General features: G+C 44.8%; 1 protein-coding gene and 1 long non-coding RNA gene across 2 annotated transcripts; one reads left to right on the top strand and one right to left on the bottom strand.

Moving 5' to 3' along the window:
• The first annotated feature begins 31 nt into the window (after window positions 1–31).
• On the top strand, window positions 32–15,470 carry LOC119157578 (transmembrane protein 182-like). Its single transcript, XM_037408598.1, has 5 exons — window positions 32–212; window positions 2,787–2,904; window positions 4,941–5,039; window positions 7,636–7,773; window positions 14,698–15,470. The coding sequence occupies exons 1-5, from the start codon at window positions 60–62 to the stop codon at window positions 14,925–14,927; spliced, it is 738 nt and encodes a 245-aa protein (XP_037264495.1). The 5' UTR covers window positions 32–59; the 3' UTR covers window positions 14,928–15,470.
• Window positions 15,471–19,068: 3,598 nt separating this feature from the next.
• On the bottom strand, window positions 19,069–25,936 carry LOC119157398. Its single transcript, XR_005107525.1, has 5 exons — window positions 25,826–25,936; window positions 25,134–25,371; window positions 24,114–24,278; window positions 21,144–21,323; window positions 19,069–20,687 (listed from the first exon to the last, which is right to left on the bottom strand). It is a non-coding gene; the product is annotated as an uncharacterized LOC119157398 (long non-coding RNA).
• Window positions 25,937–27,742: the final 1,806 nt, after the last annotated feature.

Genomic DNA, 27,742 nt, shown 5'->3' with positions numbered 1-27,742 from the left:
GAATCTTCAGTGGTTTTCTTCTTTCCTGATTTCCAGTTCTGCTGCCTACCTGCTGCCCGATGAAGGCTGGAGTGGCCGCCCTGGCAGCCGGCATCCTCGGTGGCACCGGCATCTTGCTCTTCCTCGTCGCTTTTGGGACAGACTACTGGCTTCTGGCGACGGAGTCCTGCGGGGTCTTTGAGCATGGGAATAGTACTCTGCAGACTGGGCAGGTAAACTCTGAAATCTTGTCTCCCTTTGCAAGAATTCACTTACTTAAGTAATTGAAGAAAAAGTTTTAAATCTGTGATAATATGCATACTCATTGAGAGTGTCTTGCTGATGTCAAACATCAGCCTGAGCTAGTGTTAAAATCCAAACCAGCTTTTCCATGCTATCTAGCGTTCTGACTGATGTAAGGTGTGTCTAGGAAATGTGAAGATAGCACCTCCGTAATCTGGCAGAGATGAACATTAGGGAATGAAAGGCAACAATGTAAGAATGAGATGTATTTGTTGACAGCAGTCACCTCTAAACACAAACACTATCTTCTGATATTTCCCATTAGAAGATTTCTTCTGTCATTTCTTCATTTTAAAATAGTTCATATTTTAAGGTGTAGGACTTGGCAATCATTGCCATCTGAGGTGATACGACTACAGCACAGGCAGGAAACAAAAGTGAGTATCAGAGGCAGAACAGAGTAGACAAGAGTTTCCAGCCATCTCGCAAGAAGAGGCCTATGTATTTTCAAGTTCGGATTTATATAGGATTTTAGTTAGCAGGAAATGTCATTTTGAAAGGACAATTTGTTATTTTAAGGCTAACTGCTGGTGTCACTTGGTTATAGATCCTTTCAAAAGTTTGATTTTAGCTGCACTTGCTATTGTCTAACTCCTCCATGAAATAACAACCAGATCAGTTCCTTGAGCCTCCCACTCTTCAAAAATGTTTTTGTGCCGATCAATGTATGGTTTCAATTACAAAATGACAGGAAGATCCTTGTTGTGTGCAGACTTTTTGTTACTTCAAAGTTCAATCCAATTAAGTTTGATTTTTTTCTGGTGTGGTGAGTCACACTGGGCAAGCATCATGATGCCAGCAAGAAACATTTTCTTTCATTTCAGAATCCCATAATCAAATGTAGGACACTGTTTGCTTGACTCATGTTTCCAAATTACTTTTGAAAAAAAAAATTATGATAGAAAAACTGCCTGGCAGAAGACACTGTCTTTGCTGTTTCAAGCAGTGCAGTAAAGCCCCGGAGATGGCAGAGCGCCACGGACAGAGGAGTGCCGCTCGGTCGGTGCGCTTGGGAAATGACAGTGTGAATTGTTTCAGATATCTGTTTGTGCTGTTGTCTTTTAAAGTGGAGAGACTAGAGATGCTGCACGGCACGTGTGAATAAGCACCTCAAATATCTGAGCTATACTCTTGGCCAGCTGTTAGTGTGCCTGTCGCTAAGGCAGAGGTGACTTCAGAAGTGCCAGGCAGAATTAGGAACTGCTCTTGCTCTTTCCTCTGAGCTGTTTTATTTCTATTTCAGACACTGTTTCTATTATTTCTATTTCAGTTACCCGTTGTGTACAACAGGCTGTGTTTTTAGCTTCTCTTCCCTCTCTTAAACTGGCAAATCCTGTCCCTTACAGATAAGGATGGGCTCGAGCATCTGCCAAACAGCGATTAAATGTGCCATAGATGCCCTCAGTCAGCAGCCACCCAGCTGATGAAGCTTGAGGGCTGCATCCTACCGTTGCCATAGTTCACATTTTTTCCCAAAAGTGAAAGGAGATTCAGGTCAGAGCTCTGGAAGCAGTCATAATTTGATGCATAAAAACCCCAAGGGGAGGGCAGTTTCCTCTAGCACCTCCTCACTGAGTCCCACCTCCTTTTCCTAGTTCACAGGGTCCAATCCTGTATGGAGTTTCTCTGTCCTCCACAAAATGTAATTTCATAGCAGTCACGTCTCCTTGACCAAACTGTATGTGATCAAGATAAAATTTATTTTGGCTATAGTTTTAATAAGTTTTTTGGTAGATAGTTCACAACTCAACTTTGCGCATCCTCCCTTGTGGAAAGGCCTAAACCTTGTGCTCACAGGTCTGGCCTGGGGGCTGAGGTGGGCTCACAGAAAAGGGAAAACTGCCAACATCCCTGTTGTGGTCTATGAGAAGACTGGTGTGGTCCCTCGTACAAAAAAAAAGAGTAATTTCTGTCTCACTTAAGTTTAGCATAACTTCTACCAGGCTCAGCGGAGGGAGAGAAAGAAGGAAACTTTTGGGCTGGAGTTTGGAAGAGGCTCACTGGGAGTGTTCCAGTTGGGATGTCTTCTAGGGTTAAGCCAGATCTTGCACAGATCTTGCAGAGTAGCAAGGACATCTGAATGGTTGCATTGGGTCACACCTAAACTTGCTTACCTGTTAATCAGCCTGCTTCCTACCATTTGCAACAGCAATAACATTTACATAAGGAAAGCGTTTAAGAAGTAGAAATCACCCAGAATGCTCTGCTCCCTGACGTGCCTGTCCAGTTCTGGCCATCAGTAGTTTAAAGATATCAGGGAAAGAACTGTTTTGTGAAGGTCTGCAGGACAATTTGTTGTCAGAACATTTTGTAGCTGTGATACAACAAAAAATTAAGGATAGCAGCTGTGTCTGTGTTCCCCAGCTCCTCCAAAACCAACTCAAACACCAAATGAAAACCCCAACAGAGAATGAAAGCAACAATTGTCTAAGCAAAATAATTTCACTTTTCACCTTTCCACCATGATCATCCCTGTATCAGCTTGGGCTTTCTTTCCTCCTCAGGCTGAAACACTGACTGAGGTCAGGAAGGAGATCCTCACTTTCCATCATGAGGGCTTCTTCTGGCGGTGCTGGTTCTTCGGCGAGGGCCACCCAGAGACCATCTGGACCTTCTGGTACAGTGAGTACAGTGCCACCACAGCATTCTCTTACAGCTTGAATTGCAAATAAGCACAAGAAGGGCTCCCAGGGATGAGGAGACAGTTGCCTTTATTTAATTTTTTTTTCATTCACATCATCTCTCTATCAAAAGCAAACTTGGCCCACCCTTTCTGTGCTCTTTTTTTGACTTGGATTTTGCTCTTGGAGGGTTGGTCACGGAAATGTAGGATCCTGTTGACGCCATTTGATATATCACCTACAAAGTGTTATGTAGAGGTGGTTTCCACCAGCAAGACCAGCTCTCTCTCCCATAACTCTTCATGTTTGTGCTCAACTAAGGTCGGCTAAATCTGAGCCTGTACCTTGGCTGACCATTGGCATTGCTATTCTGTCAGTGCTTTCAGCCACCGGGGTGCTGAGCGTTGCCAGCTCCTACCGATTTCAGCATGGGGAAGGCTGCACATGCACGTGTGTGGTCTCCCTGGGTGCTCAGGACCTCGAGCAGCGGGCAGTGGTGGACCTTGGAGAGCTGTAACCACATGTGTTTATGCTCTTAAGCACACAAGACCTTTATTTTAAGAACTTGCCTCTTTTCAAAGGTCATTGAAATTAGAGGTGTGGATGAACACAGACGGATGCATTTTTTTTTTTTTTTCTGAAAGTGCATTCACTCTTCAAAATAAATTGAAGGAGAAAGAGAAACCTGTTCTGAGACACCAGTTGGTGCTGACTGGTGGCCCACGTGCAGTGAAGCGTGGGGTCTTGGCCCAGTGAACCAGGTGCTCCCACCAGAAAGAGCAGAGGAGTGAGACCACCCCACAGCACCAGCCGGTAGCCGAGCCAGCAGCCAGCTCACCTGCGTTAATGCACGGTGGGTAATTAGAGGTCATCCTTTCCCTGGGATGCCACAACCCTAGAGAAGTACTGGGGATGAAAAAAAAAAAGAGATTTTAAATCAGTTCTGCAAAGGTTTTAAACACTGCAAAGGCCTTGACCTGCGCTCGCTGGTGCTTCGATCCGCTCAAGGATGCTCAGATGCCTGTGGAGCAGCGTGATCGCTGCATAGGGCACTGGACTGCAGGTAATGCAGGTTCTCACAATAAATTTACTCTGCGCTGATTAAAATTTCAGATGACTTTGCTGTCTCCCGGTCCCTGACCTGTGTTTCCTGTAAAATCTTGCAGGGACGGTTACTGCCACCTTTCAACAGAACAATGTGAGATTTTTCACACAGGAATTTTTGATAAAAAAGGACAGGCTTGCGAGAGGAAGTTTGCTATCTAATTACATTATATGAAAATACATGATAGAATATAATGTTACCTGAAGTAAGATGACTCTGATAACTGGCAAATTTGTATTACTTCTTTAGGTATTTATTATAATAGGATTGATCATGGCAAATTAATTTGCTGCTCTCGTGGATGTAATAATTAATTCAATAGGTATTCCATAGTCAATTTAGCATGAACTAATGTCCACCTATTATAAAGTGTTCCTTTGAGCTGGGGAACATATTTAAATAAGTGGCCAACCATTAATTAATTCATTTAACATTCATTCTATTACCGTTAATCATGATAAGCCTCAGTGGTATTAATATTGATGGGGCACTTCCATTCTAATTGTGCTTTCCCTTCTCACAAACTGGAGGTCTTGTGAGGTAGCTTGTTTGGGTACCTGAATGCCTTTGCCCCTTCCAGGCGGTCTGACATGTTTTCTGGAGGAAAACAGCGATGGGGATATTTACACTGATTTCAGTTGCTGTGGCTTTCATGATTTATGTCCACCTCAGACTCAGGTTATGAAGATGAGAAGACGTACGGGTAGCGGTCTCAGATCCTGTTATATCTCCCCTCTCTCATAATTCTTCTTTTTCTTTTTTCTTTCTAGCCAGAATTTACTGTCTGTCTTTACTCCCCAGCCTTCTGCTTTCAGTGAGGGTTTTGTAGGTATTGCAGAATAGTACGTTGCCATCTTAATACTCTCACTGTGACTTTGCAGAAAAGCAAAGCAAACCGGGATTTATTTTTTTTTTTGTGTGTTCTTTTTCAGCCAGCCAAGCACACCCCAAGTTCTGCATGCATGGCTACCTCTTTCCCATGCCCATCGCTCTTGGACCTTTCCCCCACCCTACCTACGACACGACCGCAGGTGGGTTCCTTTCCTCCTCCCCCAGCAGCTCCTTTCCAAGCGCTGGGGCAGAGATTTACGACGCGTGTCAGGGCTGCGGTTCTCCCATTGTAAATGCACGTGGCCAAGCATGACCAAGACTTTTGCAAAGCTCCCTTACAAAACGGCCTTGCCTAGTTGACTGAGCTGAGCTGTGAGCACATCAGGACATTCTCCTACATCTTCTTTCTCCAGAGCCTGCTATGCCTGGCCATGAGCTGTGCACCCTCCCGCTGGGTGCTTGGCACCTATGAGCTAGGGAAGATGCTAAACCCACTCTCCCCCACCTCCTTGCTCACTGGGAGGAGCTGGAGGCAGAGGGCTTCAGCCCTGTGGCCAATTCCAGACCCCGTAGGCGAGCAAGGAAAATAATTTCTCCTGGGCTGTAGGCTTGTGGCAGCCCAGTGCTGACTCGTTTCCAGAGCCTGGCTTCCTGGGAGAGCTCTGGTGTTGATTTGTTGTAAGACAGGATAAACAAACACTGGAAAATCAGTTAAAGACCAAATTGTTAGAAGACCCACGTAAGTGACTGGCTTAGTTTTAATACAGCGAACATGACACAGTTGGAGAGCTCTCCTTTCAACTGGTTCCCTTTTTATTTATGTTTCTCTATATTTTCTGAGTTCTTTAATGAATGAGCTGCTGTTAGGAATTTTAATTTGCTAAATTGGTGGCAGCAGCTAGAATTAATTCAATGATCTTTTTTGAAATGAATTGATTTCTTTAAATAGTGTGCATCACTCTGCGTTGCCTCTGGGGATCAGGGCAGGCGTACTGCACAAACAAACATCTTGACCTTTTCCTTAGCCTTTAGCAGTACCTTTTTTATTTATTTTTTATTTTTTATTTTATGAGGAATTAATTAAAAAAAACCCCAACATTTGTCAGTCGGAGCATGTGAGGGAGAGCAGCTAGTTTCTTTTGCTGTGCTGTGCAGGATTCCTGCCTCGGGGAGCATGCCGTAGTGTAAAATGGATACGAGGGACCTGTCAATCGGAGGAGGAGGAGGAGCTCGTTGCAGGCTGTGTGCAGCTAACGTGTGGGTTCAGCGGTGGGATTTTTTCTGCTTAGGAGAGACACGGCATCTAGTTTCTGAATGGTCTGGCTGATAAACATACTATTTTTTCCCTACCAAATAAAGGGCCCTGGAGGCATCTGTTCCTGCCTGTCAGCCCTTGCTATGAAACCCTCTCCAGCTGCCTCTCAGAAATGCCCGTTGGGTCCCAGGAAGGTGCTGGGGAACTCTGCCTGGAGGGTCCCGGCAGTCACCCAGCTATGATCCCTGGGGAGATGAGGATGTCTAAGCACCCACATTTAGGGCAGAGGGAGCACAGGGCTCTTTTGCTGCGCTGTCCTGGCTGCAAAGCCTTTGGACATCTACAGCGAGCAGATGCTTCCATCGTTAATGCTCATTTTATTTCAAATCAGTCTATCCTCATACGCAAATGATGACAAAACAGGAGGCCATCCAAGAAGAGGGGTTCTCCAGCTATTACCTGCTCCAGAGATAATTCTGCCTTATCTGCATCCTCTTAGGCTCCCTGAGAGAAACGGGTGACGGGAGGTTAAACATGAAAATGAATTCTGTGGTTTTGGAGAGTTCAAGATACTTATCTCTCCCTAAGTGGCTCTCCTGACAAAATGGTTTCAAATGAGCAAAACGCATCTTCTCTGTATCATTTTTCTTTCAAGTGTGAATCATTTCAGCATTACCAACTTGCTCGTGCTCAGCTTAAATCTCTAACTAGCACTTCTGAAAAACAAGGGGCAGGGTGAGATGCAGGGGTCTGAGGGGATCCAGGTAATTGGAGGAGCAGGAGGCAGGTACCAGAGGGTCTCTGCCAGAAGACCACCACCTCTGGCCAAGGTTTATGGCAGTGACTGGAAGAGGCTTGGTTACTGGGAGGCTGAAGTCCGTGGGCTATGTCCCATCCCATGGGATGTGATGGATACAAGCTTGTTCAGCTCGGGCTGGTGTGGTTGCATGAAGTGACAGCAACCCCCCTGAACCCGGTGGATGAAGAGGCAGCTGTTCTCCTGCCCTGTTCTCTTACTTGGAGTCAAGTAAGGCCATTAATGGGGGAAATCATTAGCTCCCATTCTTCCCACTGTCCTGCTAACAAAAATCACCTTTATTTTAAATCAGGAAACTGGCACCTTCCGTAAGTGTTAATTAAAATGGAACAAAGATGTGGTCTGATTCCATCTCTCCAAATTTTGCTATTTTCTTTCCTTTCTTGCCAAGCTTTTCCACCCCCCAAGGGCACAGCTAAGCACAGTGTCCTTTACTCCCCCCCCCCCTTTGTGGCACGCTTCCCTGGCAGACCCTTCCAACCACTTGTACTCATTCCAACCCCATTCTGTAGGGCATGACATTCAACCTGAACTTGCATGGCTCCAGGCACGTTGCACCCACGCTGCGGCAGGCAGTTAGCAAAGCGGGTGCTCCAGCTCTGCCTAACACAAGCAGTGTTACAGGTTATTGCTTTTGCTGTTGCTGGTGCAGGAGTTAAGCACGGACTGAAGAAAACTGCTTTTGCTCTTCTTTCCCCTGACTTTGCTCTTTTTGACCTCCCAGTGTACAGAGGCTTCTGGACGGCGTTCATCATGCTGGCCGTCGCCGCCGGGCTGGTGGGAGGGCTGCTGCTGGTGTGCGGCGTGCCCTTCGTCAGCCCCCGGTCCTACAAAGTGGGAGGCGGATTCCTCCTCACCTCGGGTAAGCTCTGAGCTGGGTAACAGGATGTAACCGGGCAGGAACGCAGCAGCCGCGCTCTGCCTCGTGGTGCCGGGGAAGGGGAGGCAGCCAGGGGGGAGGCGCAGCGGGGGGAGGCGAGGGACTGGTGCACTGGGTTGGAGTAAATGATGGGAGCTGCACTGACTTGGAGTAAATGATTTCCCTCTTCCCCTGCTGGAATTAAACTTCTGTGCTTAGTCAAGCCTTAGCAAGATAGTCCTTAGTCCTAGGAAGGCTGGAATCTGCAAAAACTGCTTCCCCCTCCCGCCCCGTTCTGTGCAACCCAGAGGAACAGAACATTTCTTTTATTTATTTACTACTTTTATTTTAGTAAACTCTGTAGCTGCATTTTTTTATTTACTACTTTTATTTTAGTAAATTCCGTAGCTGTGTGTTTTTTTATTTACTACTTTTATTTTAGTAAAGTCTGTAGCTGCGTTAACCCTGGGCAGCAATCAGCCACGCTCTGTTCCCCTAAGTCAGTCTCTGGATTTGGGCTCTCCTGTCTCTGCTGTTAACATCTGGCAGCGCTGGAAACCCACTGAGTGATGAAAGGCGTACCCAGCGACGCAAAATGGGAGGGCTGCCTTAATAAAACCTGAAAAGATAAAGCAGTGGCACAGCAGGAAAATGAATTAAAAATAGACATTTATTCATTATTCCCTCTGCCATTACAAATTATTCCACTGAATTATCACTTGGGCTTCTTCCTTCTCTGTATTTGAGAAGGAATAACTGGCTTAACTAGTAGAAATACTTGATTTATAGTAGTGGCTCAAACTCACGCAAAAGCTTTTTTGCGACACAGGCAGCTGAAGGCTGGCGCTCAGCTGGGCCATGCCAAGTGAGGAACTTCGTAATGAAGTCAGGCCTTTCTCAGAACACCCACTGCTTAATTAGGGGTCCTGCACCAGGTCCTGCTTCCTCTTACACAGCAGGAATCAAACGTGAGCCAGTATCTTTGCTTCCAGTTTGGTCTTTAGGCGTGCCCAGGTTTTGGGGGGCTGCAGGCATCCATGAAAGTGTTTAATAAGAAAGGTCTCAACATTGCCCTTGGAAGAGCTCCACCTAAACTTCCAGTCTCACTGTGCCCTGCTATTACTATCTTTTACTCTTTCCCCCCATCATTTAGCTCCCTATCCATTTTATAGCTCCTTTCCTAATTTCTGTCTCCTCCAGATGTACTGATAATTAACCATGTGATGCCAGCTGAGCTGCTTGTTAAAACAAAACTAGATGACATCTATCTATTTGTCTAAAAACTCTGGAAGGCACTAAATCAATTTGGCCCTACCTGCCTCTGCTAATTTGCTTTGCATTTTGTCCAATTTTCCATTTGCCTCCAGGTCTTCAGTTATTGAAGTGAGGGCAGCAAGCCTGCGGGTATCTGCTTATCTCTCTCTTATATAGTTTAATAAAGGCTTGGTTGGGCTTAATTTTTCTAAGGGCAAATTTCACATGGTTTTATACACACGGATTTCATTTGGGAATGCAAGATGTCTAGCTATGAGGTCTCCAGCAGGTACCAACGCCTTCTGCTGAGTAGTGTTGGCCACCCGACACGTGTGTGTATTGAACCCATCTCTTCTCATGAGACTAGGGCCAAATATTTGAATCCTCTCAGATGTGACACCCTGCCTACCTCAGTTAAAGGCTTACCCCTTCAAAATACTCAGCTTTCAGCCCAGATGGAAAAACTGAGATCAGTCGCCTTCTGACAGTGGCTAGAGAAGTGAAATATCCCACAGAAAAGGGTGTTGAGTAATAGTGAATCACTGTATTCTTCCTTTTTTCAAATTGTTTTTGCACTTCTTGATTAAAAAGCTGGGGCATAGAATGTGACGCTTTTTAGAAGATCTGATTATCCATCATATCTCTTGGCATTAGACAAAGATGCTGCTGTTTAAACTGAAGTTTGTATTAATGCAATTTCAATCTGAACAGCAATCATTGTTATTAACTGCCATTAGGAGGAATGAGTTCAGCTGGAAGAGACTTCCTGCTGCATTTTCAGTCTCAGTGAGAGTTAGGAGAATGCAATATTATTTCAGCAATTTCAGCAAAGTTTCAGCTGACCCTTATTTTTCAGTGTGTGTGTGTGTGGTGTGTATCCTGAACTCAGACCTCTGGATCCTGCTTGGATTCCTGATGGATTTGGGATGCATCCCTCCATAGTTATTTTTCTCGGTATCCCTTCTAAAAATATTTTGCATAATTGCGCTAAGCAGTAGGAACAATAGATTTAACACAGCTTCAACTCCCTAGCCATCCCTTTCCTTCGGATAGCGGAGAGACAACGCAGGAGAAAGTGCGTCTTGTCTTCTAATCATGGCCTGTGGGTCAGTGTTAATTAACCTCCCTCGCAGAAATGATCTCTCCTTGAGGAAGTGTGAAAATGCTGGCAATTTGTAGAGTGGGAACATGGTCTGGCAGTTGGATGGTGAGATGGGGCACCATGGCTGCAAGATGTCCCAGACTCTCAGGGCATCCTTTATATGCAACTTTATTCCATCCATAAGCCCCCTCTGTCCCTTTTGGTAGCAGCCCACGCTGGGGCCATTAAATCACAGCTGTGGCTGATCATTGCAGAACGATGCACCACTTGCCACTGAAAGGCTCTGAAGATGTTACTGGTGCAAATGCGCTCCTAGTTGCATTTTATGGGTAACCAGCCTGACATGATCTTGAGGAGTTAGTGTGCCCCTCTGTCGCCGGGGTGGTGGTGGTGGAATTCAGCACCTAAGGGTGAGGATTGTTATTGCTCAATTAGATCCCTTTGGGTTTCCTCTCTGAGATGCCTTTTAGTTACTGCACTTTCAAGAGGACAAATCTGACTGTCTGCCAGCTACCATAACATGCTCGGTGGGGGGTGTTTCTGAGAGCGCTTTCACGGGATCAGAGCCATCCCCCTTGATTTCCTCTGCTGGGCAACTCGGGGAATACAGCCAGAGCCCATCTGACATTTGCTGCTGCTTGCCTTTGCACATCTACTGCCCCAGCTGAGCTGCTATCCTTGCCAGCCTGCTCCCCAAAGCCCCCGAACGGCATGAGCAAAGAGCCAGCCTGCTGCTTTCCTTCTAACGTTTGCCATCCCAGACTTAGCTCCAGCACTTGCAAGGGGGAGGCAGATACTGCCTGGTGACTAATTGTCCCCTTGTTTCAACAGTCAGATGACAATATGATTAATTATCACTACAATGTCACCAAGAGGGCCGGGTGAACACTGCACTGGAAATGTTTGAATCGCTGAGACAACTTTGCTGGTGCTCCTTGGTTTTCTGTGTGTGTGTTCCTCTGTTTTCTTTTCTTTTGGACATTTTAGAGACCAGGCTTAGAAGTGAGCACACACTTCTTCCAGACCTAGGGCAATCATTGAGCTTGCTGTGCTGCCCTAATACTTCTGGACCAGCTGCGTAGGCTTAAGTGAAAAAAGGATTTTTCCATCCCGTCGTAATGAACAGAGGCAAAGAGGAAAGGGAGAGAAAGAAAGAGATCACTTGGCTAATTTTTCAGTAGTAGAAACCACAGGGATGTTGAGAGGAGCGTGGGGATGGTCTGCTGTGACGAGGTCTTTGCTTACGCTTACCCAAACCCAACACACATCCTGCATCTCGGACATGTGGGTCAATGCTGGGCTCATTTCTAGGGCAAAAAAGTAGATTATGTTCAGTTTTTCCTTTTGTTGCCCAAGGCAGGAAGAAATCTGGCTCTGTACATGAAAAACCATTGGGGGCTGGCAGGAAGCAAAGCTGCCTTTCCACTGTGGCTGAAACTAACCCCCCCACCAGAAGGGGGTCGTAGAGTGAGATCTGTTCAAAAGATGAAAAATCCAAAATAAAATAGCATTTTAAAAGAAAACCACCAAATATTTACTTTGGTAATATGGGAGTGGAATATGGAGATGTTCTCATTATGAAGAGTCCATTAATGTCTAAAAATGTGACAATTTTTAGGCAGTTTCATGAATACTTGTGATTGTTCCAAATAAGCATTTTTTTGCTGAACAGTTTCCAGTGAGCTGCTCTTTCTGCACTTCCACCGTCCTTCTCCGGCTGCACCTGGCCTTTTGATTTTCTTTTCTCGCCGAGGAGATGGTGTAAATCCCAGGGACTCCTTGCCACTCAGCTGTAATTATTCCAGGGAAGGCGGCTGCTTACTTTACATTTTCTTGTCATTTTCCCAGAGTGTGAAAATGTTCTTAATTTAGATGCCACGGCCGAGCCATCACCTCCAGTACCTGTTTAATAATAAATCTGTCCATACTGAGACCTGGTGCTTCTCCTGGGGCGAGGAGAGGGACCGATTCCCCATCCTTAGCTCCTGGCGAGCTCAGGGATGGTGCCACCCGCTTGTGAGGCTTCCCTGCACCCTCCTCAGGAAGAACTGGTAGGTTTTAATCCGATTTCTTCAACCAATGAGGCTTATGCCATCTAAATTGTTCCTGGGACAGTGCAATGCAACCCCCTGCAGCTGGGTTAAAGAAAAGTATGAGAATTCAAAAGTACGAGAATTCAAAAGTACGCTGCCCTACCCGTGTCCTCTGTCCCGTTGGGGCTATGGTTTTATTTGCGTCTCTTACGGTAGGTATTTTAAGTTAATGAAATAGAAATTGCTCTTTAAAAGAGCACTTTCCAAGGTTCAGTTGCTATCTAATTAATTTAATTTTAAATTACATCAGTAATAAAGACTTAATTGCCGTCTTATCAATATATTGTATTTTGTAAAGGACATGTGACTATTTAAACCTGCAATCGTTTTCTTATAGTAGAATAATTGGTATTTTAAGCATACAACTATCATATTAAGTGTAAAATATTTATTTGTGCACTTAATTTCAAGTGGTATCAAAATCTCAATGAACATGCAAATGTTACAACAGCTGTTATTTAACTCCTAGCCTGCCTTCCCAGCAAACATAAGGACTCTCCCATGTAAGGAAGAATGGCTGGAAATAGCAGCGTATGGTGATGTAAATTATATTCATATGGTTACACCAATTTTTGATTATTAAGATTCAATCTGCAGTCTTGGGGTATAGGAGGCAGTATAGTAGACATGACAGCTTAGGAGGGGTAGCTCCAACTTTTGTATAACACGTAGGAAGGACTTTGAACCCTCTATACGTTCACATAAGTTTGTAGCAGCAGATGTGCTTATATCCATTATAAGCAGAAACACAGTGAAACACTGACATGTTTAACACATATCAATGTCAAGCTTTACCTGCTTCCTTTGCTTAGCATGGGAGTTGGATTTTGTAGTGTATGAGCTGCCAGGAAGAATAATTAAATACAGTACAAGCTACCTTTGATTTAAAAATTGCAAGGGGAGAAATTAAATCCAGCAGAAGCCACAGCACATCCACAGAACTGTGCGGTAACTTTTCAAGTACATTAATTTTGAACTGTTCACTGCTACTATAAAAAATATTAGAATCTGTGATTTATTTCTTTCATATATGTGTGTGTATGTGCATATATCTATATGTTATACAGCACCACTTAAAAATAGCAAGCTTCCAATCTAAATGATTCTATGATGTAGCAAGAGCAGATATTACTGGTTTCAGATCTGCCAGCACACCATCACTGTTCAGTTTTAATATATGTTGACTTTAACATGCACTATATATATTCTTCAATGTGACACGGTAAAGAATATTTGGGCCACTCTAGTTTTTGTCATCTGCTTCATACGGGGGAGCTAGACCTGCAGCCTCTGACCACCATCACTTTGAATCGCAAGGAAAGGAGGTTCCTATTAAGGCACTAAAGCCCCCAGAGCTGCTGGGGGCTGCGGCAGGGCCGGGGGATGCCTGTTCCCCACGTGCTTTTCAGATGTGACCGAGCTCTTCCTGCAAACGCTGACCTTCGAGGGCTATGCGTCTGGAAATACAAGATCACGAGGTCTCATGGGAGATCTGCTATTTGGGTCACAGCCATCCTGCAAGGCTTGGGAGCTCCGAGGTGAGCGGACCCTCGCTGAGCAAGATGCTGACCTTGCACTTACTGCTCAGGCTTGAGTGTGGCCTCAGCCTCCTCCCACCTGGCTCCAGGGGAGGGCAAAGGAGGTCTCACTTGCTGGTAATAGACTTTCTAGCCTCATGGTATAAGCTGTTTATTATTCTTTTTATTATTCTGTTATTTAGTAGCCCGTTTGAGATTAATATCTCATGGCTACATGCCTTTTCCACTCTATTATGTGTTATTTCTCTGCAAAATAGGATCGTCTATACTCCTCACCACGAGTGTTAATACTTGGTTGCAGAGCTCACTTTAAGGAAGGGGGGCACCAGGTGTGAAGGGGAACGGCCACAAGCTGCAGCCGCCGCTCGGTGCCTGGGTGGGCTCTGCTCGTGCTGCTGCTGGGGGTAGGTGGCCCCACACCAGCTAACGCTCGCCGTCAGCAGGACTGAGCCCCCTACCTTTGCCTTTCTGCTGGGAATCGGATCTGACACTACTTGGAAGGGCAGATATAAAGAAGGAAAAAGAGAGTTAGTGTCTCGTCTCACACCTCAGACAAATTCAAAAAGGCGACCCAACCGCTCTGTAAGAGCGGAGCAAGGCGCTCACCCCCCACGGGTCCCCACCATGCCCATCAGCCTGGCCTGGCGCGTTCTTCATGGCTGTCCCGGCTGGAACGGAGCTCTCGGTAGCGCCGGTGGGTAAAGCACGAGGCGCCGGTGGCGGGGCCGGGGCTGGTCGTGGTGCTGTGGGGCTCTCCCGTGGCACGTGGGCTTAGCTTGCACAGGAACCTGCAGAGCAACGTCACAAATTATTATTCTGCAACACTAAGCTTTGATGCAAAGGACCCGCAAGAATAAATGAGAAAAGTTCACAACCGATTTCCAATTTTATTTCTGTGTTTCACATGCAGAGAAAAACTCACCTTTGTCTCTCTTTCCAGGAGGTTTATTTCTCCTGCTCATATTTCTCTTCGTGATGTGGAAGGAGTTTGTCGCTGATTTTCAGAAGTACATCCTTCTGGAGAGGAGTGAGAAGTGCATGGACGACGTACCCGTGCACGTGTACTACGGGTGGTCCTTCATGTTTGCCGCAGCGGGGGTACCCCTCGTTTTGCTGTCTGGACTCCTCTTCTACCTGGTCGGCAGAGACATTCTGAAGTCCCTGGAGTAAGACAAGTTTGGGGAAGGCCTCTGAGAAAATTGGTAATGCTCCTTTTGATGAAATATACACAAGTTTTGAGGACTAGATGATTGTTGTAGCTACAATCATCAGCATAGGTGCGTGATTACACCCTTACATGGAGGCAGGGATGGAGCAGTGAGCATCCAACCTCTCAGTCCAAAACCAGCCCCAGATGAGCATCCAGCTTCAGCATTTTTATACTTTGGAAAAATTTAGACATGTGTATGGGTTTTGCATCGGCTTTCTCTGCAGCCCATGGAAGAGCCTTCGCTGCAAACAGTCAAAACCCCTGAGTTTTATGGCATTCCCAGCATCTTTGTTTCTTGTAAAAGGTAATCGAATCTGGCTGTGACAGTGTACGCTGTAATGTCTATTTCTGAAAAGCAATTAAGGATGATTTTTTTTTTTAGCTGACTCTAATTGACGTCAAAGGACAACCATTTTAATGGGATGTCAGGAAACATGAGAAATTTTTTTCTCTGTTTTTGTAAAAAGCCCTGATTCTGAAAATACAAGTGTACCTGGACCTAACCTAACTTTCAATAAGTGAATAAACCAGTTTCCGTGGCATGAAACATAGTATGAATTAATTAGTATTTCTTTACAGCACCACATTACTTTGCATTTACTATTTCCCCTGGACACAGTGTTGTGGGGACTCTCAACCCCAAACCTGAAAGCTGGTCAGGGCTGGGGGAAAGGGGTGGGAACAATTGCCCTGTTATTTTTATTTTGTTTGTTATAATAGACCCTGTCAGCCAGCTCAGTGAAGGACCTTCTTCTGTTCTCTAGACAGAGCACAAAAGTCAGCTCCAAAAAGACAAATTATATACCATTTGGATATTTTTAACTTCTTGCACTTGCCGAGGTATACCTCGCCTGACAGATAGCAGTGGTCCTGCGCATGCATGCCAGGTCTACCTACAGCTACCGCGGTGACGGAGGTGAATATGCAGAGGTTTGTAAAGACACTTGAGAAATGACAAAGATTTGACCTTGTCATGTTTTTTGAGTCAGATCGTGATGCTTTGAAGTAGTTTGTTAGGCCCTTGCTTGCTCAACTCATTTACGTAGATTTTAAATCAAACTTCCTAAAAATGCATGCTGTTCTCATGAATGTCAGAGTTTGTGCTAAACATACATCTTCCAAGCTTTATATCATGCTATTTGACTCGGTATAGTTAATTAATAATGTAATGTAAATCTCTTCTAGAAAGCAGTGAAGATTGTTGGCAGTATAAAAATGTTTGTTAATGCCCTTTCTAAAATATTATTCAAGCCTGGCATTTCTTTCCTTTTGGAGCAAGTTCTAATTATTCTTTTACAAGATCCATGGAATACATAGAGTGAGAAATTGTAATTCCCACATGTAAAGATTAGTTCTTTTATATGAATACCAGGCTTGGTCTACAGTTCTTAAGAAAAATTCACACTATTTCTCCTTAATAGAAATTTTGTTTGAATAGCACTGGTATATACAGGTAAAAAAACCATGTTATTTCCCAGTGAACAGATGTTTCGTGACATTTACAAATACAGAGATATTTCAGTATTTTATTTGGCCATTCTAAACGTTTTTTTTTCCCCATGATATCTCCTTGGGTTATGCCTGTGCCCCATCAGTTCTTCTAGTGATAATTTCTCACTATAAATTCCCTTTGAATAATTTTTGTCATTTAATTATCTATTCAGTGTAGAGATGAACACTTATGGTCACAAAGAATAAAAGTATATAATCCAGGAGCAGAAGAGGTCAAGATTTACAGTCACTTGCCTTTCACTGATCCCATAAAACAATCCAAGCATGCAGGAATGATGATCCCATAAGAGACACCAGGGCAGAAGAATGAGAATGCAGCAAGAAATCCATCAGACTTATTGATATCTGTGAAGCTGAGAATCCCTGAAGTTGTGAATATAGAAGTGAGTTTTATATTATAGAATGAAATATTTATTAACTTTCTCCATCTGTTCTTTAAAAAATTTAGTTTAATGTCATCAAGGCATTTATGGAATACATTTAGCTTAATCATGCATGCATGCCTTAGGGAGTAAACCATCCCTGGAGACTTGCTCATTCTGGATCAGCTCTAGAACAAGCAAGAGTTTAAAATTCCATCATTCTTTTGAAAAAACACAGGACTTGGAATCATTCTTGAACAGAGGAGTTTAAAAAAAAATTATCTAGTATTGAGCATAGTCTGTCCAACAGTTATCTGATGATGAGCATACCCTGCCAGGCACAACGGTAAGGCTACAGCTGATGAGATTATAGACCAGCACAACCACAGCAATTAGCAGCTCTGTTTAAACGCAACATTTGTAGCTTGCACAAGTGTTAACCAAACACATAATTTTGGTGGACCAACAAGCCTAATTCCTTTGCTCTCAAGCTTCTTGCGGCAACTATAACTCCAGCAGTTTGCCACAAAATTTTTGTGGCAAAAATTCGTCATTTCTGGAGCAGAAATTTCAAAAAACCAGCTAATGGATTTGGTGGTAGGCTTTGAAATTGCAGAAACCGCAGTCTCTTTCATCTGTTGAATGTGAAGAAGTTTGATGAAAGGATATTATAGAGTGGTGACAAGGACCTAATTCTGATCCAAAGTTTGTCATTATAAATCATGAGTAATTCCAAAGACTGCAGTAGACCCTTATCACTGTTAAACATCTGTAAGTCAGATCAGAACCAGGACTAATAAATACATTCAAAAACGCATAATTAAAACAGTGATTTCACATCACTCTGATGAATTTTAGTCAAGGATTTCTTCAAGGATGCTTTTCTCACATTAGCATTTGACGTTAGTAAGCAATGAATAATTCCATTTTTTCTTTCCAACATCTGGGACACTTCCTGCTTTATTTGCTACTTACCGCTGCACACTGCAGGAAATATTAATGAATCTCGGGTGCTGAAATACAGGCCCCGTGGATCATGCTCAGGAGGCAGTGTTATGTAGTAGAGGTTATATGTCTTAAGATTAAGAAGCTTGATTTTGATGGAGCAAGATATCGGGAGATCTGCCAAACCTGTGGGAGATACGGAGATTTGGAGGAGGTTACCGAAAAGCCAAGCCCCTGCAGCACCTTTGTTCAGCTGTTCCCTCATACCAGGGAGACAACAATTAATGATAAAAGTTCCCCCCCCCCCCCCCCACCGCCTTGCTCAGATCAACTTTTTTACCAGTGATTCAGAAAAGCAGCACCCAAGGATGCCCCGAGGCTGGGAAGGTGCTGGGCAGCAGCCCCAGGGAGCGATGGACCAGGAGACCAGTAGGCTGTGGAGCATCACTGCCATGCCCAGCTGCTTTCTCACGTCCCCAGAGGCCGGAGGTTTTCCTTTTTCATGCTGAAATTCCATGGTTGGAGAGGTCTGCTGGCTCTTCAGAGCAACCAGCAGAGAGCTGAGCTGACCACCAGAGGCAGGAGAGCTTCAAAGGAGGGAAAAAAAAAAAAGATCTTTTTGTATTAGTGTGAAGTGTTGGCAGTTCAACAGCTGAGCAGGAGGGTGAAAGCACCCTCTGCTATGGAAAACAGGTTAATCGGGACTTAACCAAAATCCAGCTAGGAGTGTAACCGCCCCTCTGGGACTTACCAAACTTTTTTTTCCTTCTTCTTCTTTTTTTTTAATCAGGAAAAATCCATCTTACCTGGACAGGTAGTGTTTTCCCTTTGGTTAGACACACTTCTGCTGCCTTGGTGGGCTTATATTAAAAAAGAAAAAAAGAAATAACATGCATATACGTATATAACTGCAGAGCAATATCTCCATCTGAGCTGCTCCCCTAGGCTCCTACATCAACCGGACATCACATGTAAGCCAGCTCCATGCCTTGTGCAAGGGGCTGTACATTACCGCAGGATTAAGTCATATCAGCCAGAGTACATTTTACAAGAGTGCACAGCACCTCAAGCCTATAATCAATAAGCTGTACATGCTGCAGCACAAAGACCTCTTATCTGGAATAACACTTTGAATTTAGTGCATTTATTTAATCCCTGATGCCTGCAGAGCATCAGTCCTGTCTTCTGGGTTAATTTATTTATTCCGGTGATGTATTTTCAGTCTTTCAAGTACTTGACATTTGAGAAGCAGATTTTTTTTTTCCCATTTCCTAAAAAAATCTGAAAACTTTGTTTACAGAAATGTATTTGTTTCCTAATTCATTCCCTACTCTTTGTTTTAGGAGCCAAAGCCCTGTTACCAATACTAAGAGCCATACACTGGATGGATCAGGGAAGGCTCCTTCTCACCCTGCTTGGCAAAGCCTGTTTCTAAATCAGTGCCAGACATTCAGTGATCTTCGGTCTTTAATCTCATCTTTCCCACCCCCTATGAATATTGTCTCCTCCTCTTAAAAAAACACAAAGTCACCCCCTTTTGAGGCATACCCAGGATGTTGTGCTGCATTGAGATCACAAGAGCAGGCGATGCTCTTACCTTCTGGAACCTGGTATTTCCAGGTATAAGCATGTGAGCCCTTGGCTGAACCCAAAAGAACCAGTGGTTTAGACAGTGTGACTATGTAAATGCTTACTGTTAAAAAGAAATAACAAAAGGAAAAATAGTCTTCAGCCACTGCTATGACAGTGTAGTAGTGATTATTATTGGAGCTGTAAAGAATGCACTCTAATTAACCCAGCCAGTGGGTACTAAACATTTGGTTATGGCAGGGTAGATTGAAGCTTTATAAGCTTCGGGATCTGCAAAGCAGAAAAAAGTCTCGCCTGACCTTGGCTGACTAGATTAATAATGGCTTCATAAAAGCTAGAAAAAAATAAAAATAAAGCGACACAAAGGGCAATTTTGGGAAAAACACAGGGTTAATTCTATTTTCCCTACCCATTTTCCAGTATTTCCCTGTGCATCTTACACAGAAAAGCAATAAATGTTGAGAAGAAAGAATGACTCCTAGAACGGGGACGTTATCCTGGCAAAATATATTATGTGTCCTCAGAAATATTTTTGCAAAGGTACAGAATGTAACTGTTTTTCCATTTCAGACATTGTAAGAAATCTTTCACACTTCTATCTCAAAACCAGACCATGGGAGAAGTTGCTCACCAAAACATTCAGAAATGTTGCTCAAACAACACAGGGTGAACGGGCCGCTGTAAGGTCTGAAGCTCTTATTACTGATTAAACCTCATCGGTTACAGGCTGGAATAATTGCAGTGCATGGTGAACAAATGAGGCTGATTCTGAAAGGCATCAATTTTGAACCTCTCCTTGCCAAAACAGTAGGGAGATTTAACAATATAGACAAATCAGGCGCCAAATTAGTCCCACAGGCTGCCGAGGTGGAGCCTTCGCACCAGATCATTTTGTACGTGGGCAGAGATGCCGTCTCCCAAACCACTCACCTCACTTTCACAATTAAGGTCGTTATGTTGCAGGTCAAATAATTAGCTCCAGAATCCAACCACTGATCAAATGGGTCGTGTTGCTCTTCCATCACATCCCCCAAAGAAGCACAGGGTAGTTACGCCAGCTGCTTTGCAGCTCCCAGCTGGGCGGGCAGCCACTGCCACATTGCTCCCACTGTTTCCGTGCTTTCTTGGTGACATTATTTCATCTAAGCTTTAAAAGAGTGAATCCTGATGCTGGGAGAGGCAAGAGCGAGTGAATCCTATAGACACAACTCCATGAGCTGTTTCGGTCTCTGAAGGTCTGCAGATAATTCCAGTCACACCTTCAGGATGATGCTGAAGTGACCTGGGCTGAGGCAAAGGTCCCGATGGATGCTCCCATCGAGGAAGACGGTGTTTTTTCCTGCAATTTTGTTCTGCAAGTCAAGAAGTCTACACCTTTCCACATGTACTGTGAAAATCCATGATATACCAACACAAGCACATGCATGCACACTTTACACATTAAATATATATAAAATGACTGTCTTACTCTGCAGAGAGCCTCTGCCTGTGCCACAAACACTTCAAAGGCTTCAAAGCAGAGGTGCCTGCAGCAAGGGCTGAAGCTGAGAGCAGAAGTGCCAGTTTCAGCTGACACCAGAGGTTTCAGGATCTTAGGGCATGAATTTTTTTTCACTCATTTTAAATTAATCTAATTGGAAAAAAATTGAAGGAGAAATAACCTGAGACATTTTGAAGTTGTTTTCTTTTTTTTAAAAAAAAAACACCTGGGAAACGCTGTTTTGAGATTAAACCTGCCTTTAAGTAGATATTTTAAAATAAAAATACCTTCAGTGTTTAAGAAGGGACTGCAGAGATGTACTCTTTGCAGCCATTTTGGAGAGGAGGGTTTTTTTCTGTATTTTACAGCAATGCCACCACTGTTACTCAAGCGACATTTCAGGTCCAGGGTGGGCAGCATCTCTGGACTTTCATTCTGGTCCTCTTCTCCGAGTTAATGCATTGGTTCTGCAGGCAAAAAAATAGACATTTTTAATATTACAAAATCCAAAAGGCTTCCTGCTGGATGGACAGATTTGTTGTACATCACAGATAGGAGATGAGGGCTGAAGCAAATGCAGTGTTATACCAGGACGAAGCACCCTGTGCCCAGCACTGCGGCAGCCTCCTGCACTTGATGCTGCCCACGTAAGGGAGGAAATTCTGGGGGTTTTGTTGTTTGGTTTTTTCCCCCACCATTTTTTTTTTCTAATGAAAGTGCTGAAATATCTTGGTTTTGAATAGTCGTGGCATGGGAATCTTCTTTAATAGCTGCCTATTTAGCCTGACTTAAGACTAGAAACATTTCAACAAAGAGTACAGGAGTTTTGGGAGTGCTTGCTGGTGCTCTCTTCTGTTCTTTTCAGGTTGCCAGAAGCCCAGGGGAAGGATGTGGGTGACCCTGGGGTTTGGATGCTTTGTAGTGGGACAGGTAAACATCTCCCTAGGACACATGGGTACTCAAGGAGCTCAGCCAGGGCAGTCCCTGTGCAGGAGAGAACACAGCAGTTTTCCTGGACTAACCAAAGAGAAGGAGATGAGCTATGCAGTCTTAAAGCCATCATTTAAATAAAAATGTAATCATTAATATAATAAGAAGAATAATTAAAAGATTGTGAGAACAAGTTTATTAACATCACGGGGCACAGCGCTTCCTTGACCTGGTCCAGGACTGCATCCCACGGTGCCCCTTGCAGGGAAATGCAGATCCAGAGCACAGCTCTCCTGTTTTTCTCAGCCTGACCAGCAGCCGCATTATCTGTCATTCCATGCATCCTCTGTAACGCTGCGCACGCTGCCTTTTAGGCCAAACCCTTGGTTAGGGAAAATTGGTGGAGCATCACGACTGCATTGATTTAATTGATTGAGAGCATCAGGCTCTGTCCAGCACCTCATCTCCAATCCCAGGCAATATTAATCGGTGCGAAAGATAACAGCGCATGCCCTAGTTGCAGAAGGAATGAAAAGATTTCTTCCCCAGGACTCCAAAGAGTGCTCTCAGAAAAGAAAAATTATGAGAGTGTTTTTTCTCTTTCTAGCCCTGGGTTTGCCAGCGGGCACCGAGCTCAGCCTGTGAAGGTCCCTCTGGACCAGCTCGCCTGCAGCACTGCAAGGAGGCTGCCGAGTTCAAGCAGGTACAGCCAGGCTGCCACAGGTTTGGGATTTTAACCACCAATTTTTATCCAGAAACACTATGGAAAATCACAGATGGGTCTCCAGCCAAGGCATTGACTGAAGTTAGTAGCAAAGACATAAAATTTTATGGCTGGTGGATTTTGTTTTTTCCTTTAACAAAACTCGAGTGCTTCCCAGTGTGCAATGGTGACGTTATCCTTGGGAAGTGGCTGCCTATGATGAATGGGCCACAAAACCAGGGGCAGGCCCGGCTGGGGGAGGCAGGGCGCTGCAGCAAGCCTGCCCGAGCACCGGGGGTAACCCACCCTCCCGCAGCAGCTGCCAGCCCAGGGCCACCATCCTGCCCAAACTGCTTTACCAAAGGCTCAAGGTTTCCACCCTATTAACGAGCGATGCACAGATGGGTTCGGTCTTCTAAACCCAAACCAGACTAAAGAGTCTTCCCTCGCTCCCTCCTTGCTGAGGTATCTGTGCACTCCCAGTTTCTGCTAGCAATAAATCATTATCCGGGAGCTGCCTAGGGCTGCCTTGTCTTGAGGACAGCCAGGAGGCACGTCTGGCCTCGGCTCCACCTTCTGTATTTGCCCTTTTGAGGGTGGCACAGCAGAAGCTTTCACCCCGGCGTGCCGGCGCAGGCGGCCGGTGCAGTGACTCGCTGCTGGAGACCATCACCCCCGTGGGAGCGGCAGTGACGGGGGGGCTGCCCTCGGGATGGCAAGGCTGGAGACAGCCTCAGCAGGAACAGGTCGTGTGCCTTTCTTTGCCTGGATGCAGTTCTGCCCTAAATTAAATGCAAAAGTAAAACTCAGGGCAAAAGCTGAATCACTCGCTTAATTTAGCGGTGAAATCATAAGCGAAGCACTACAGTACCTGGTGAAGGGTGCAGTGATTTCTAATTATGGATTATACAGCTAATCAGTACCAATCAACGTTTTATGATCTTGACTTAATATTTAATATAATTTTAATTATAATTGCTTTTGCCACAAACTGTGTCAAATACTAGGTGTGATTTCCCCTCCCAGCATGCCTCGCAGCACTGGGTGGGCTCTGGGATGGGGGCTGCTCCAGGAGGGAGCCTCTCTCCCCAGAATCCCACCCAGCAGCACAAGCCCACCTCCCCACTCACCTTCCTGCTTGGTCTGCCTTGAATTGTGATGCTAATTAAGTGGTGGTGAGTCTCAGCATTATTAGAATGGAGTTTTTATCTCACATAAGTACCTTCCAGCTACAAACAGGGGAAGTTCATTTAATTAAAAATAATTTTAGTGTAAGTTAATGTGAACACAGTTCAATTACTCTGAAATATATTTAATTTTTTTTCTTTTTTTCTTTCGAAGTCTAACAAGAGGCTGTAGAAAAAAAATCCAGATAATCCGGATGGTGCATTCAGGCCATTTCTGTGTATTTAAGACCCCCACATCTGCCTGCTCTGATTCCCACCCCTTTGCCCCCAAAATGTTGGGCATGGTGTTTGGGAGCTCTGGCATCACAGAAACTGGAAGGTTTTGGTCAATGAAAACATAAAATTTTAAAGCATTTTTTTTCTACAGTGCCTTTTTCCTCCATCTTTTTATGATCTAGAAGGATGCAGAGCTCCTGCTATCCCTAGTGACCACTTACTTTGTGATTTTCAGCATCCCTGGGAGACTCATCTCAGGAGGGGCACCACTTGCTCAAAGCGCGTCCAAAATTTTGCAGCAAGGGACTTAGGCAAAACACATCACCTTCAGAAATCCCTTCTGGCTCCAAACCTTCCACTGCCACGCTGGTAAATCAGTAGTGCTTCTGAAATTCAAGGGCTCTGATTAAAACAGACCAAGGAAAACTGAGCGGGGTATTTTATAGGAGACACTGGGCACTGGGACATTATTTTTAAAAAGAGCGGCTGGTTTTCTAGCACATTACTTAATCAAAGCTTTTGTGTACTCTGAACTCCTCCTTTTTTAACACAAAGGTCATTGGATGTATAGAAAGTCTGCAAGAGTGAAATCCCGTAAGAGCCAAACTGACCGGCCACTGGCACCTCATTACAGAGAAAATTGATGCAGGCGAACGAACCTCTGCTGTATCACTACAGATCTCAGCCTGGGCTACGTAACGAGGCTGCGGGGAGATGCTGCTGAGAGCCGGGATGCCAACATACGCTCTTGTCTCTACTTATTATGATCAACCTTAAAGTCAAGCACCAAAAGATACATTTGGGGCTTAATGCCATGCCTTGCTTTGCCAGAAGACTGGCTCTTCCAGAGCTGCTGCTGAGCACCATGAGGGTCATTAGGCGACAGCAAGAGCCAGGGGAACGGCTATGTTTTGGTGCAGTGCTTTTTGCAGCCTCAGCGTTTTTTCTTACCCTTCTTTCCTTCCATTGCACACAGTCCCCCATGCTTGTGCAGCCTCCTTGAAGCCCGTATTTCAACTCTTTACTAGCAGGGCTGAGTGAGTAAGTTGAAGTGAATAATTCTTCCAGTGAATCTCACCTCTTTTTCAGTATACAATTTACTTTGATGGATTCATTACTCCCAATTATTTGCTGAATAGCTTTAGTAAATAATTCTCTGGCTGTAGATGGATGGTGAGTGTTTTGCCATATTTATTTAATGGTCAAAATTTAAGTTCTGCTGGGTAAGTGCAACTGCTCACCTGAGTTGTGTTGGTGCTTTTTCCCGGCTCTACTCTCAACACAGACGTGTGGCGTTGGCTGACGGAGGGGGCCAGTCTCCAGGCTGGCAGCAGACCTAGGCAGATGGTCCTCTGCGGTCGTTTTTTCAGGCTTTTTCTGGTAGTTGGAGGCTTAGAAACTTTGCTCAGGACTCGCTTTCAGTGCAGGACCCAGGGCTGGGGGCTGGCACGAGCGTGCCTGCTGGTGGCCAAAACGTCACTGCAAACAAATGCAGCAACATGTAATGACAGCGGAACCGCAGCCACGCCACCGCTGCCATGACTGTTTATTGATCATCCTCAGGGCTTCGCCCAGCTCTATCTGTCACCCAGTAAAAGAGGTTTCTGTCCTTATGTGCCTTCGTGCCTTTTCAAAGCCCTTTTGCCAGCTCGGACCTGACGTCTGTGCATGACAGCAGCAGAAGCCCTCAGCTCTGCTCCGCAGACACCCAAGACCCTCTTCACAGGCCTGGTGTTTTTAACTAATTTAAACTTAATTAAAAAAAACCCCAAAACTAAAGAGCAAAACCAAAGCAAATCCAGAATGTTTAATGAAATAATTAACACTCAGGCAACTTTTTTAATATCCCAAATGAACATTCTAATTTAATATCATAAAGAAACATAGAAACACCAGACGTATGCTGCGGGTTCAGACACCTAATTTAACTCACCTGGGGAGTCCCCAAATCCATCCCTGCCTGGGCTCAGGCTCTGGTCCCCCACCTTGTCTTGTCCCAGGGTCTCACCTGGGGCTGAGTTGGGGTCTCCTCTGGGGATTCCCTCCCCTTGCAATTAATAACATATCAGCTTCTACTTAAAAAAGAAAAAAAAAAAAAGGGCATGTTTGATTTACATTAATGCGACTACTTAGCCCAACCCTGCGATGAAAGGGAGAAGCCCAGAGGCAAAGGAGAGGGTCAGGGCGTCACCAGCACGCAGTGAAGCTCCAGCCCAGTGTCAGCAGCTGGAGCTGGTGGCTCTGTCTCCCCAGCGCTGCCAGGGGCTGCCAGGGAAAGGCAGGAGGGGAGGGAGTCCTGTGAGATAACAGGAGGGGGAACAAAATCCAGCACAGGAGCTGCAGCCCCCAAAATCAACAGCTGGAACCTTACACCCAAAGCCTCCAAGCCTGCACCTCCTGGTGTAGTTAAGTACTGACCAAATAAAGCAGCTTTTGAAGGTTTCTGTTTATTTTTTATAGCATGAAAGCACTTAAAAGAGAAAATGTCCTTAAAGTAAACACAAACAAAAAACCACAAAGAGAGCAAACAAGCAAGCACCTGGGCTGGTTCCTGCAGGGACAGACCCTCCTCAGGCAGCAGCCTGCAGCCCCACCACTCTGGTGGGTCCAACCCTTCCCCTCCACCCCAAAGCTTTTTACATGGGTTTGATCACCAGCCTCCTGATTTGCGAAAACAAAGTCTGAGATAGGAGGCAAGGTCTTTATAGCAAATAGCTAAGACCATTGACTTTCAAATGCAATCTTGGTGGGTTTTTTTCTCTCTATAAATCTATTGTGCTGCATCCTTATTTACTTTCTCACAGCCCCCACTAACAAGTTAATATTACCATAAAGGAAATAAATTCCACTCCCACACGTGGAAACACCTCCTATCAGAGTAACTTAACATCACTCACACGGTAATATAAAGTAATTATACCACTATGATACCACTGGTGCAGCTACATCAGGGACCGATAGGTTAAGTCCTTTCATCCATTAAAGATCTTATAACCTCTTGTTACATATGTAGCTACATATGAAGTCCTATTCCCAGAAAAGGTTAATTAAAGCCCGTAATTCCGGTATGAGCTGAATGCGGCAGGGGTCAGGCAGGAATTTCTCCCGTGCACAGCCCCTTACACTTACTTAAATAAAAATGAACTTCCCAGAAGGACTCAGAAGCTCAGCTTCCCCTTTTGGGAGGGGGTATTTATCAATCCTCCACCTCTCTGAACACCTGTGTAGAACCCTGTTCAAGACCTGGAGCCCACCCTGGTGACCTGCAAGAATATGCTATGGAGGGACATGTCATGGAGGGTGGCATTTTTGCATTCCTATGTATAATAATTCCTGAATTATCTGAATGGGCAATTTAAGGAGAGATGGTCTTTTCTCCCCGAAGGAGTACAGGCAAAGAGTATCTGAATCCGGCCAACCCAGTCACTGAATTTTTAAAAGCAGATGGAGGGGCTGTCCCACCACCCGCCCTTCCAACCCCAGCAAGAGGAGCAGTGCGTGGCAGTAGCTGGGCGCTTCAGCTGGGGGAGGGAGTTTATCTGAGCATCTTTAACAGGCTCACCTATTCGCTGAAAATATGCAATCAGCAGAAAGGACTAACGAACACCAAATGCAGACAGCTGTCTTTTTTAACGCTTCCTCCCTCAAATAACGCTGCTGCGAGGAAGGTGGACTCGTAGACCAGCTGTAATCAATATGTGGAAGTTGTTTCAGTGGGAAGGGTCCCACTTATTTATTTATGCAGCAGGAGAAATGAAGGGGAATGTTATAACAAAGAAGACAGTCCTTAGAAATATCTATACACGCAGGCACACGTACACACGCATTTAACATAAAATAGCAGAGTCGG

Source organism: Falco rusticolus, chromosome 14 (genome assembly GCF_015220075.1).
Source record: "Falco rusticolus isolate bFalRus1 chromosome 14, bFalRus1.pri, whole genome shotgun sequence".
Lineage (NCBI taxonomy): Eukaryota > Metazoa > Chordata > Aves > Falconiformes > Falconidae > Falco > Falco rusticolus.
This window is presented reverse-complemented; position numbering and strand designations above follow the sequence as displayed.